Consider the following 13,072-nt stretch of genomic DNA (forward strand, 5'->3'; position numbering starts at 1 on the left):
GTAGTTATTTCCACGTACGATATGATTTGTTATTGTTATTTCTACATAGGATACGGTCGTTACCTTATCACTGATCATTACGCCACCCTTGGGTGTTAAAACTTAAATCCAAACTGGTCTTATTTCCGTCTGCTCTAGTAACAAGATGTAAGTCAAATTCCAGCTTACATTACAATGTGTAAGCTGTATCACAGGGAGTTGCCTACATTGGAAGGGAAATCTTCACAATTATAGACAAAGCAGCTCAGTATGACAGATTTTGATGCCTCTTACACGGCTTAAAGTAGGAGCAGCGGTGTTAATTACAGGATAATCTAATTTCTATACATAATATTACAGCCAAATACAGGTAAAAATGGGAAGAAGGGGAAATGAGGCTAAATTTATGGGATATCTAGATCTACACTTAACTTAAAAGGGTGACAAAATTTGACAGCCACATTTTCGCATTTACATAGAAGCAAGGCAGCTTGCAGGATTGGTTCCTCAATATTTGGAGCTTACCTTGGCAAGCCAGTCCATAAAACTGAACCAACTTATAGCGCTAACATGAGACGTGTTGGCATCTACTCACAGAGAGCTTATCAAGAAATGGATTCAAAGAGTGGTTATGATGGACTGTCTACTATGGACGATGAGGAACGATTTAGCTGCACGAGCTTCGTCTTAGATGCTCTGACATTCTTGAGTGTCATCTTCAGTTTTTGTCTCTCGCCTTCAACCTCTGCAAACTGGAGGCTTAGCTGGGAGTACCGATCGTGCATCTCCCTAAGTTCATTCTCCATAGCTACATGCTTTTCTTTGATTTCCAACATTTCCTTGATCAACTCATTAATATCTCTGAAGCTTTTGAAGATTGCTTCGTCATCACTATGTTGTTTCAGAAACGAACTGAAGCATAGATAAACACCAAACTGTCACTTCTTTGTAATTTATTCTAACGATGAAGTATCATCACATTTTCATTGTGACAACAATAACGGCAAAACACTTCTAAAGAGTTACATCTCTAGTAAGCTTTCAAGTTTAACACATAAACGGATGATTTGGTAGCTTTGGATGCTGCTCATTGTCATGCAAGCAGATCAAAGAAAATAGTTATTATTAGTGTCTTGGTAGATAAACCTAGGAAATGCTTCAAGGAATTGCTGTAGAACATGATTTACAGATTTTATATATGCAGTTCAATATATGGATTATTGGAACTTCATCAGTAATTCTCAGTACTATTTAGAAGCTATGGAAGGAGTGTTCAGAAAGCCATTTTGAGATCATCACCCGTCAATCAGCTACATGAAAAATATTATTCTTTCCTAAAGAATAGAGAATAAAGTAGCAAGTATGAGGAAAACACAATCTGATGTTAGCATAGAATTGCAGCAATGGATCTATCATAAACAGTAATCACAATTGTTAGCACTGGAAGAATCAGTTTAGCAACATGCAAAATCAAAAAGGTTAAAGTTGTCTCCCTGTGCCCTATAGGTCACGCATTCGAGCCGTGGAAGCATCCACTAATGCTTGCATTAGGGTAGGTTGTCTACATCACACCCCGTTGGGTGCGGCCCTCCCCCGGCCCTGCCCAAAATTAAGCAAGGGGCAACGTGGCAGTTGTTTTGTTCAATCACAAATGGAAAAATGTACTAAAAAAATTGAGTAAAAGAAAATGGCAGAATGAAGTATCTGCTAGGGGTAATTAAGCAGGCAATGATGAAGTAATTGCAACATCCTACCTCTGGAACATACTAGTCTTATTTTTTGCCTTCAATGCTTCAGCAAGCTCAATTTCCAGTGCAAGTACCCTCTCTAGTGCATTACCAGTGCTAGCTATATCCTTGAATGTTGGGAACATGCTTCGGAGCTCTTCATTTGCCTTCCATATTAAGAATCACGACAAACAGTGATCAGAGGCACAATGAAATATTCAACTGTAATATATACAAGTTAACCTTTTTTGTTTGAGCCGTAAAAGAGGTCATTTTCATTGAAATCAGCACTAAGAAGGTGCTGTAATATTTACATCTAAAAGGCAAAAAGCAAAAGGTGTAGTTCCTTCTTAACTATAATATATACAAGTCACTTCAGTATACCTTGTGTAATTGCACGAGTTCGCTCTGAAAAACTTCCAAACCTGGATCAGAATGTTGATCCTCAGGAATGAGAGAGTTTTCACGTTTCATCCTTTCCAACTGCACCGCAAGTAAAAGAAAAAAAAAATTCTATTGGCACCACCAAGTATAATTTATAATCTGATTGTTGCCATCCCAGTTGGATCAATAAATTTGTAAGTTACAAAGAATACCTCTTCGTGTAAATGTTCCATGCTAGACCTCAAATTCCTGCTTCCAAACAGTTCATCGCTGAAATCTATATGCCTTCCATTGCTTGGGGGTGAGTAACCTTCAAAAGGTGTTGAAGCAGCAACCTGTTAAAAGATGAAAAGAAAACAAGTACTTCAAAAACCAAAGGATTCTATGGGATGAAATGCAAGAGCAGGGATTTACAGAATCAGATTGATTTAACCACTGAAGTCATCCAGCCAGGAAAGTGTAGATTCACTAGATTAAAACTAGAAATCCAATAGGTATATAACTTGTCGGCCCACCAACATATACACCTAAACTCAAATATTAAACTATCAGGTCTTTCATCTTTCTTTCCTTATTTAAATTTGTCTACAATTTTTACATGCCTTGGATAGATGGGCTATGTGACTTCCATCCATGTGGAAGAAAAGTGTAATGCACAGAATGGAAAGGAATCTCTTTATTTTATGTACTGCTTCCTTTGTTTCTATATTTAAATTGCAAGTTTTAACTAAAGCTATAACTCTTCCTATTCCTTCCATGTACCCTAGGTCCTAGCTAGCATTGATCATGTCTTAATACCTTTTATTCCTTGACAAGTTGGTTATGCTTTTATGCCATGCAAAATCCTAGATGGTTTTCCAGCAAAGTTGAGGATAAGTCTCACAGGCTTGGATAGCTATTGAAGACTATAAAAATTTATAAAATCAGGGATGCTAGCTTGCAAATGCAAAGGAAACGATGGGCTGTTTCTTCCTGTTCTTTGTTTCGTACATAGATAAAATGTAAATGAAATAATAACATTTGAAAACTAACACTGGCTTTTTATAGACTCACACACACGACAAGGTGGGTTGGTGGATTTATTTACTATATACTTGGCGGGTGTAGATAGCATAGGTATGTTTATTACCACATTTGTTGAGTGAACCCTGTAGACTGCTTTATGTAGCCCAAAAGAGCGTATTTAAATAAGGTTTTCAGGAAAACACTCCACATCAACTACATACTTACCTTCTCTCAAAAGGGGGAAAAAAGCATTCTGCATTAACTACCACATTAGTTCTAGTTCTTGTTAGAGTGCTTACCGGAGTGAGTAGAAGTTTCACTGGTGAAGTTGATTCTTCACTTCTACCATCCATAAATGAGGTTGTTTTCTTGACATTCTGGGCATCAGATGAATCTTGTTCAGGTATGGCATCCGGATGAGGATTTACATTTGACTCGTCAGGGTCAACCTCAACTTTGTCCATCTGGCCATTTTCTCTCTTAGATACAATAGAAGATGTGACATTCTCCAGCTGCTCCCTAGTCAAAGTAAGTTCAGCTGCAATTCTGAAGTTCTCTCTCACACGTTCTTGCAAAGATATTTCAAGTTTGTCTTTTTCTTCCTTGCAACACTCTAGACTTAGCAAAGCACACTCCAATTCTGCCTTTATTCTGTCATGATCTTTGATTATTTCACGCTTGTCAGAAAGCACAGACTGTAATTCGGATTCCAACGCCAAGATTTTGAGAGCTAGGTCTTCGTTCTTCTTCAAGTGCAAAGCTTCAGATCGCTTCCTGCTTTCAATTTCATCTAATGCATCCTGTAACTTCAAAAGCATATCTTCTCCATGCTTTTTGGAGATGGAAACTTGTTGCCTCAACTCTTGGAATTTTGACTCATATTGCTCTTTAATAAAAACAATTCGCAAGGATTCTTGCACAGCAACTGGTGGTCCTTCAGATTCTCTTTTCTCGCGAGCCCGGAGACATTCTGCATCAGCCTTATCCTTAAGCTCCTTCAAATGGATGGATAAATTTTTGAATTCTTCCGTCTTCAGGGCCTGCTCAGAGAGCTTGTGACTTAGCTCTTTACACTTGTGGGTAAGCTCATTACACTGTAACTGTAAGGTGACCATTTCATCTCTGTTGTTCTCCTGTAAAATCGTGTAGGGGTGCAGTTCATCTAATTTGCCTTGGAGCACAATCACCTTGATCTCCAGTTCCTCCTTGGAGAGTAACAAGTGATTAATTTCTTCTTCGGCATTTGCCAGCATGTACTTCAACTTCTCCACTTCTCGAGCATGATAATTATTAGTCTCGAGGAGAGAATCCTCCAACATTGCCATCTGCTTCTTGTATTCCTCAAGTTTCACTGTGCTAACGTTCTTGGCATCTGAAAGAACATTACTTTGAGCAATAGAAGCTTCAAAATCAGATCTAACAGCACAAAGAATTCTTAGCAACTCCTTGTTCTCTTGAATTGAACAAGCCTCACTTGCAAGGCATTGATTCAACTTGGTCTGTAAATCATGGCATTTCTTCTGAAGCTCGGCAATGGACCCATCTGACGATTTAAGCTGCTGCACAAGCTCCAGATCCAGTGTTTCACAGTGGCTCATGGCAACTGTGAACTTAACATCAGAAACAATGGCATACTCTTGTATTTCTAGCATATGCCTTTTAAGATCAGAAACATTGGAAAGCTCTTCCTGAAGTTTTTCCATTTGCCCATTACGCTGCTGCAAAAGATGGTCAAGTCTAGATTTCTCCAGTCTTAACTCTGATGCAAGCTGCCTGAAATGCACCAGCTCAGCATTTTGCTTTCCCAAATCCAACAACCTGTCATTTTTCTCGTTCAGTTGAGAGGTAAGATCTCGCACTGAGCCCTCTAAACCAGAAACACACGACAAATCTTCCTGAAGCTGTGACACATGCTCATTATGCTGCTGCACAAGTTGGTCTAGTCTACATTTCTCCACTTCTAAGTCTGCTGCAAGCTGCCTGAAATGCACCAGCTCAGCATTTTGCTTTTCCAAATCCAGTAACCTATCATTCTTCTCGTTCAATTGAGAAGTAAGATCTCGCACTGAGCCCTCTAAACCGGAAAAACAGGACAAATCTTCATGAAGCTTTGCCACATGCTCATCACGCTGCTGCACAAGTTGGTCAAGTCTACATTTCTCCACTTCTAAATCTGCTGCCAGCTGCCTGAGATTCACCAGTTCAGCAATTTGCTTTTCCAAATCCACCAACCTGTCATTCTTCCCATTCAGTTGAGAAGTAAGATCTTGAACTGAGCTCTCTAAACCAGAAACACAGGACAACTCTTCCTGAAGCTTTGCCACCAGCTCATCACGCTGCTGCACAAGTTGGTCAAGTCTACACTTGTCCAATTCTAAATCTGCTGCCAGCTGCCTGAGATTCACCAGTTCAGCATTTTCCCTTTCCAAATCCAGTAACCTGTCATTCTTCTCATTCAGTTGAGAAGTAGGTTCTTGAACAGACCCCTCTAAACCAGAAACAAAGGACAACTCTTCCTGAAGCTTTGCCACATGCTCATCACGCTGCTGCAAAAGCTGATCAAGTCTAGATTTTTCCACTTCTAAATCTGATGCCAGCTGCCGGAAATGCACCAGCTCAGCATTTTGCTTTTCCAAATCCAGTAACCTGTCATCCTTCTCATTCAATTGAGAGGCAAGATCTCTCACAGAGCACTCTAGACCAGACACACAGGACAACTCTTCCTGAAGCTTTGCTGCATGCTCATCATGCTGCTGCAAAAGATGGCTAAGTCTAGATTTCTCAACCTCTAACTCTGATGCCAGTTGCCTGAACTTCACCAGTTCAGCAATTTGCTTTTCCAAATCCAGTAACCTGCCATCCTTCTCGTTCAACAGCAAACTAAGATTTTGTACTGAACCCTCTAGTTTATCCTTAAAACCTCTCTCGAGTTGCAATTCATTTTGCAGACTTCTCAAATTGTCTTTCAGATGACTAACTTCTGAAGTAAGCTTGGCAAATTCCTCAGCCTTGTCGTGTAGAGAAGTCATGAGATCCTCCTTCTCTTGTTTTAGTTCACAAATGGTTACCTCATTTTGCTGAAGCTCGTCAGCTACAGAGTCTAAGCCCAAGATCTCTTGAGCAATATGCCCGTTCTTCGATACCACATTTTGTAACTCGACCTCAAAGGCAGCAAGATCAACCAGAAGCTCTCTGTTCTGTTGCACATAATTTTCTTCAACTTCAGAGGTAAGGTGAAGTTTATTCGTCACAGATTCAAGTTCAACCTGAAGTTTCTCCACAAGGGCAGTTGACACATCAAAATTAGCTACAATCCTCTGTATATCATTTTTAAACTTTTGCCTCATGGCAATTATTTCTGATCTACTAGCAGACAAGGATACCTCAACAACTAATTTTTCACTTTCTATATTTTGCTTCTCCTGCATAAGATGAAGAATCTTGCTACACGCACTATGCTGAACCTCTTCCAGTTGCATGGTGAGACCTCTTATATCCCTGAACTCCAACTCACGGCAAGAGGAATTGCATGGAAGAGATAGTTCCTTCTCATAAGATACCAACATACCAGCCAACTTACCCTGCACAAAGCTAATATCTTCGTGAAGATTTTCATTTGAGGAAGCCAAGTCCTCTGATTTGGCTCTGACGGTTAGCAAATCATCCTTCAGAAGTGAAATCTCATCTTGAAGCCTACTGCTTTTCAACGATTCCTGTTTTAATGAAGAGGAGAGTGCTTTATTTTCTTCCACGCAAGCTTCATATCTATTCTGAGTTGCTATGTGTTGCACCATGATTGCTTCCCGTTCGATGACCTTCTCAGTGAGGAGACAGTTTACCTTTGAAAGATCCATGAGTTCAGCTTCCAAAGATTGATTCTGCAGAGAAAGATCGCTACATTTGAGGAAGCAACTTGCTTTCTCCTCATGCAAACTGTGGACATCTTCCAAAGTAGCCTGTAATCTTACCACCAACTGCTCCTTGCAGAGATTCAAAGCCTCCAACTGCTGAGCAAGTTCACCCATATCTTTCTTCATCATTCCAGCATTAGCATTTGCTTCAATCACAGTTTCAAGTAAAACCCTTGAGAATACATCCAAGTGCAAGTTAACTGAATGCATTTCACCAAGTTCTTCTTCAACCTTCTTGTAAAGCTCCTCCTGTAAGCAGAGTGATCTTTTCAAGTCATCGGTAAGGACATCTCCACTGAGTGTTAGTTTCCTTGCAATTACATGTTGATCCTGAATTGGCAACTGCTCCGTATTATCATATTCTTCTAAATTCTGAACAATATTTGAATATCCAAGGAATTGTTGTTGCGAAGGTTCTGGAATTGCTTGCTTGATGAGGTTCTCATTAGTCTCAAACATGGACACCACCTGTGAGGAAAGAAGCTCCAAATCCTTTTGCAGCTTATCTACTGCAATAGAATAATTCAAGCGGGCTCTTTTCAGAGCTGCTTCTGAAGTAGAAGCTCTTCTCTCGAGCTCCTTATTAAGTGTATCCAAATCACGTCTCTCATCAGCAAGCAGTAAAATACGTTGACTCATATCTTGTCGCATTAATTCCATTTCAGCTTTGCTACTCGAGATGGTATAAAGGCATGTCGAATGCTCATTCCTTAGACCCTGCAACTCTGCCAGCATTTGCTTCTGATTTTCCTCGAGTTCTTGAACAAGAGCTTCGTAGTAACACTCCATCTGATCCATTTTTCTCAGCAGATTTTCCCTTTCAACCTTTGCGTCATCCAATTCTCTTACCAGATCAAAAATTTTGGCTTTCATTGCATCAATAGCAACTGTGGAATCACTTCCTTGAGTAACCAGTGGGGGTATGCCAATATGATGAAGCAAATTTTCTGGTGTACAAAGATCCAATTCCAACCCAAGCCCTGACAAAGGCTGTTCAATATTGGGTAAATCTCTAGCTGTAGTCTCCTTTATATCCACTGATGTTACTTTATTTAGCAATAACATCTCATCTCTTGCTCCTTGTTTAACCTCCTGTAGAATTTGAAGCAACGCCTCCAATTCCGAATGAAGAAACCTGTAGTCTCTTTCATAGAATCCAAGACAAACTTTATTTTGAAGTTCTTTGATTCTATCTTCAACCACTGAAATTCCTTTCATCCATCTTAGCTGTATATCTTGAACTAAGCCAGAATCAGCAACACCACTTTCACCACCACGATTTTGACAGCTTGATTTCAAAGCTCTTAGTCTTTCAATACAATCTTTGAAATTTAAACATTCTGATTTAAGGACAGAAACCTCTTTTGCCAACTCCACACTAGAGGATATTTCAGCAGTAAGTAGCTGAGAAAACTTTTCTGTTTCAGAACCCAAATCATTAGCTTGACTTTGAAGAGTGCTTACCTCAAGTTTAAGCTCAAAAACTGATGATTCTGCCAATTCCAGGCTTGCTCTAAGTCTATTATTCTCCTCATAAGCAATTGCCAGTTCATTATCCATTGAGCAGTCTGACACCCATCCATGAACCGAACTACTACTCTGGGCCGTTGCTTGATTATCAGATTTATTACCTTTCACCGACAGCTGGCCTTGACTATCAGTTTCATGTGCACTTGATGAATCATGCTTTTCGGCATATAGACTCTCGGAGGTATTGGAAGAGCCATCAAATCCAGCTGTCAAGTCAGTACATTCCTCGTTTAGTTCCACTTCCTCCTCAACAGAAGAGAGTTCTTTAGCCTCTGGTCTGAATCTGACCCTTGAACTAACCTACGCCAGAGCAAATGGAACCAAAATCAAGATATGAAAAAAAAGCAGATCAAGAAATTTGCAAACCGAACGAAGAGAAAACCAAGGAAATCAAGTAATTTGAATGACCACAAATTTTGGTCTATTTTTCTTCAACATTTGTTCAAAATCGCAAAATTGGCAAGGTCATCTAATAGGTTTAATGAAGCTGGTAGTAGTAATCAGTAATGCGTAATCCATATTTAGGAATTCAGCACCCTTGTACAGTAATTCGTGGCAACGATCTAGGGCAAGCAAACAAGGAAGAACATATAGGAAGTCACAGAAGCTGATTTGACCAACTGCAGTGCATTAGGAATTAACATTTTGGTGATTCAGAAACCTTAATAACATTTATATCATCAAAAACTCAAATCATATTTTCACGTTGGGCTGATGGTAGTTACCTATTTTAAAACTAGAATTGAGACTCTAGATCATTAAATGAAGTACAAAGGGAGAATTAAATGTAATCAGACCTTATCAATGTGATCATGGCCAGTCTCTCCGGAAAATAGGACTTTCCCAGTACCAGAGTCATCATGCTTGTTATCATATCCTGACTGCAAACCTCTCTCCCTAAGTTCCCTTTGCTGCTCAAATTCTCTGCAAGCAAATGCACCTTCTGTCACTTGCTCATAAGAAAAATCATATGGCTTAGATGTTAAGATGTGCTACCTGAATCCTGTTTTAGAGGTTAGCAACTGAACTGTGACCTGGAGATATAACATGCAATTAAACAACAAATTAAACAGAAGTGACAAAAACAGATAACAAAATACATATAAATGAGTAACTATAAATTCAGAACTGACATTGACAGAGAAAAGTAAACATTAAATAGAATTGTGAAGGGCAAGGATTAACTGGTAGCTCAGATATCATACATTCGTGCTGATATAATATTATCCTAATCCTAGAAAATATTATATAACTGCAGCTGCATGAGCGACCTTGGTTTTGTCTAAGAGTAGTTCTGGAATTCGAGAAGATGGGAAACGGTGAAAACAAAAAAGGATGTCACTGCAACTACACAAAATTAAGAGTAATTATTAATTCAGGTATTAAACATGCCAATTGTGAATAACTTTCTTACATCAGCCAAGAACAATTTGTTGTAGCACATCATTATGACTTAAAACACAGCATTTAAACATATGTTGAAGGTGGTCAAGTAGAAGTGCCAGGAATAGCAATATTTGCCTCACATGTAATATTGTTCCCGCATTGCATCCTTGAAGAGGCAAAGCAACAGCAGAAGGCTTTGATGCTTCAGCATAATCAGCAAGATTAATTGTTGCCTCGCCCAGGATACTAGACCGTGAAGAACCCTGAGAGTATTATCAGATTCAATGAGAAAACAATTAAAAGCATCAAAGAGGAAAATTAATCCACTCAGATAGTACAAAAAGACAAGTTTAAATTTCTTTAAATTAGCTGTCGGAAAAGTTAACCAGGAATTCAAGTATAAGCTATCTAGAAACTCTATTTTTTTCCTCATTTTTGTTGATAAAGTAAAGCAATGTAGAAGGCTAGAAGCTAACAAAAAAAACAAAATTCTACCATGGCAACCACAAGTTTGTACAGCTTCTCATCAAATTGTTTGCTTTTGACATCTTGAAGAAGCCTTGTCGTTTCATAAATTGGATCACCCCATTTGCATGTTCCATTTCTTACAGCGGCTTTGGTCGTCTTTGCAATTGTTTTTCCGGAGTCAGCAGAGATAAAAGATATGAATAACTTGTCCCATCCAGATTGTGGTATCTGTAACACCAAAAAGGCGAGTTTTAGTCAATGCTTCTCCATGGTAATGTATACTGGAGATTGGCTACTTCTGGTTTTAACCAAATCCATCATCAAAAGTACAACAAAGCACAGTGAACTTTGCATCAACTAATTGGTTTTCCACAAATGGTTACAATTTTCTTTATACGTGTTAAACAAAAAATATTTTTCTAGTATATGCTTTTGTACCGTCAACTGGGTAACTAATACTTCACTGAAAAGGTAATGATTGGGAGGACTTTGAAAATTCTGCATTAGCACAAGATTAGGCCAAAGTTATACATAGTATAGAATACCAGAGCAATCATGTTATTGTTGCTATAATCCTAAGAAATTGGCAAAAGCCAAGGAGTTACATGTTGCATGATATATCTCTATCTTGTATTTAGGCATTATTGACCTTTGATTTCATATTGTCTTTAGCAAGCATTTAACCGCCTGAAGGACTAAAAGCAAATCACTTCTCAGCTACTGAAACAATGATCGCATTCTATACAAAGGTGCATCTGGCCACGAGAAATTACTAAGTTTTGAAAAGAAAAAAAAGTGTTCAATCTTACGTGAGTAGCATTAAATTGAAGCCGAAAGACCACTTTCACTTTATTCTTTTCAAGCTTCCACTTAGTGCTCCTCGACATTGTTGCATATCCAATCTAGCATCAGCTACAAACCATGATTTCCCCTCAGATCCAGGCAATATCAATCTCAGTTTCACTGAACAATTCATGAGAAGAAGTAGGGATGTCAGAAACGAAAACAAAATCAATAATTCACCGAAAGAAGATAAAAGAATTATTCATAATCCAATTACCCCGTGAAATGGCTTCTGAACATATGATAGTCCTGATTATAAACTAAATATTACAGTCTAGCTTCTACTCCCATAATTTCTATTGGAATCCAGAAGCCATGACATTTGAAAAACTCAACATAAGTTCTCACATTAAACCAAGCTACCTACTTAAAGCCACAAATTACACATTCATACTACAAAGTACAAACAAGTAAAGCATATTAAAGGCAACTAAGTCAAAAGCATGTGAACATTTCCCGTTATCGCACAGTTCAGGCATGGCCTACGGGGAGGTAAAATTTTAGGCAGGGAAGAAGCTAGAGTTAAAATTTAGACTGAGAATGCGCTAATCATCTTAATTATAACAGGTTTATAATATAATTAACTATAAGACACTAGCATTGATCCAAACAGGCAGTCAATTAAAAACTAAAGAAGTCTCAACTTAAGAAGAAATTCCAAAAAAATAAAAAACCGGATCTTGAAATTTGCAAGTGGAATGCATAAAGGCCAAGTACAGTAAGCTCAAGATTGAGCTAAACCCAAAAATACCTATTCCAGTTTTGCAGAGTGACTTAAAGATCCAGCAAGATTCTTCTGATCCACACCCCTAAATTCAAACAATGTGAATTCAAAAACCTAACTTTAAACCCCACAAAATGCAACCAAGATATTCCTGGACCCAGGAACAAAAAAAACCTTAAAAATTCCCAAAGTAAAAAAGATGAGATCTTTTTCAACAAGAAAAGCAAGAATGAGAAATGGGAATCTATTAGGAAACCTATATTTACAGTACACCCCCAAAAGTTCAAGAAAACAGTAAAGTATTAATACTACACAACTGTTGTTGTTTTTTTCCTCAAATAGTGAGAAAAAGAATTTTATTTTTGTTAGTAGATTTCACTGCAGAAACAAACACTTCACAGTTACAGCAGAGAAACCACACGTCACTTCATGAACAGTAATATTTCAATATTCAAAAGCTCAAACATCACATTCAACAAAATAAAAAAATAAAAAAAGAATCTTGAAAAAACAATGGTGTTAGATAAGTGTCAAAAGGAGCTAAAGAATTGTGCGTTACCTAATTTTAAGATCTGGGGGAGCTTAAAATGCAAGGAAAAAAGCACCTTGAGAATCTTTAGAAAGAAGAGAAGGAGGTGGCAGAAAAGACATTGGCTGTTGCGTAAAATAGCAGTAAAATATAGGGGTTAAAATTTGAAATATAATGAAAATGAGGGGGTTTAAGATTAAAGAAAGAGATATCCCGCCAAAGTCTGTAATTTTCAGTAATTAATTTTGGATTTATTTATCTAATTATAGAGTATTCAGAGGGTACTCTCTTTATTATCTTAATATGAAAAACTAAGGTATGTTAAAGTACTAATTTACCCTTCGTTGACCTTTCCGTCAGCACCATCTCTCTGGCACTTTTTTTCTTTTTCTTTTTCTTTTCCTTTTTCTTTTCTTTTTCAGTCTGGCACTAATTGGAGTAGACAGAGAAAAAAAAACAAAAAAGAAAGAGACTTCAACATTGACCGGTCATCATCATATATTTTTATTCACTTTCCATTTATATATTTTAAAATCAGCCTAAGCTAGACTATAATAATTTTATGTGCAATTCAAATTCAAATTAA

At 38.0% G+C, this 13,072-nt stretch overlaps 1 protein-coding gene across 3 annotated transcripts; it reads right to left on the reverse strand.

Moving 5' to 3' along the window:
• Positions 1 to 203: 203 nt before the first annotated feature.
• Positions 204 to 12,650, reverse strand: LOC107764189 (uncharacterized). Of its 3 annotated transcripts, none has more exons than XM_016582729.2 (11): positions 12,517 to 12,650; positions 11,200 to 11,353; positions 10,418 to 10,618; positions 10,063 to 10,185; positions 9,533 to 9,570; positions 9,334 to 9,460; positions 3,395 to 8,836; positions 2,303 to 2,425; positions 2,091 to 2,189; positions 1,734 to 1,873; positions 204 to 891 (listed from the first exon to the last, which is right to left on the reverse strand). In XM_016582729.2, exons 2-11 carry the CDS (start codon positions 11,275 to 11,277, stop codon positions 609 to 611), a joined length of 6,654 nt encoding a protein of 2,217 aa, XP_016438215.2. In that variant the 5' UTR covers positions 11,278 to 11,353; positions 12,517 to 12,650; the 3' UTR covers positions 204 to 608. The 3 variants fall into 3 exon arrangements, with proteins under 3 accessions (XP_016438215.2, XP_016438213.2, XP_016438216.2); XM_016582727.2 differs by lacking the exon at positions 12,517 to 12,650 and adding an exon at positions 11,985 to 12,325; XM_016582730.2 differs by lacking the exon at positions 12,517 to 12,650 and adding an exon at positions 11,451 to 11,588.
• Positions 12,651 to 13,072: the final 422 nt, after the last annotated feature.

Source organism: Nicotiana tabacum, chromosome 12 (genome assembly GCF_000715075.1).
Source record: "Nicotiana tabacum cultivar K326 chromosome 12, ASM71507v2, whole genome shotgun sequence".
In the NCBI taxonomy this organism is placed as follows: domain Eukaryota; kingdom Viridiplantae; phylum Streptophyta; class Magnoliopsida; order Solanales; family Solanaceae; genus Nicotiana; species Nicotiana tabacum.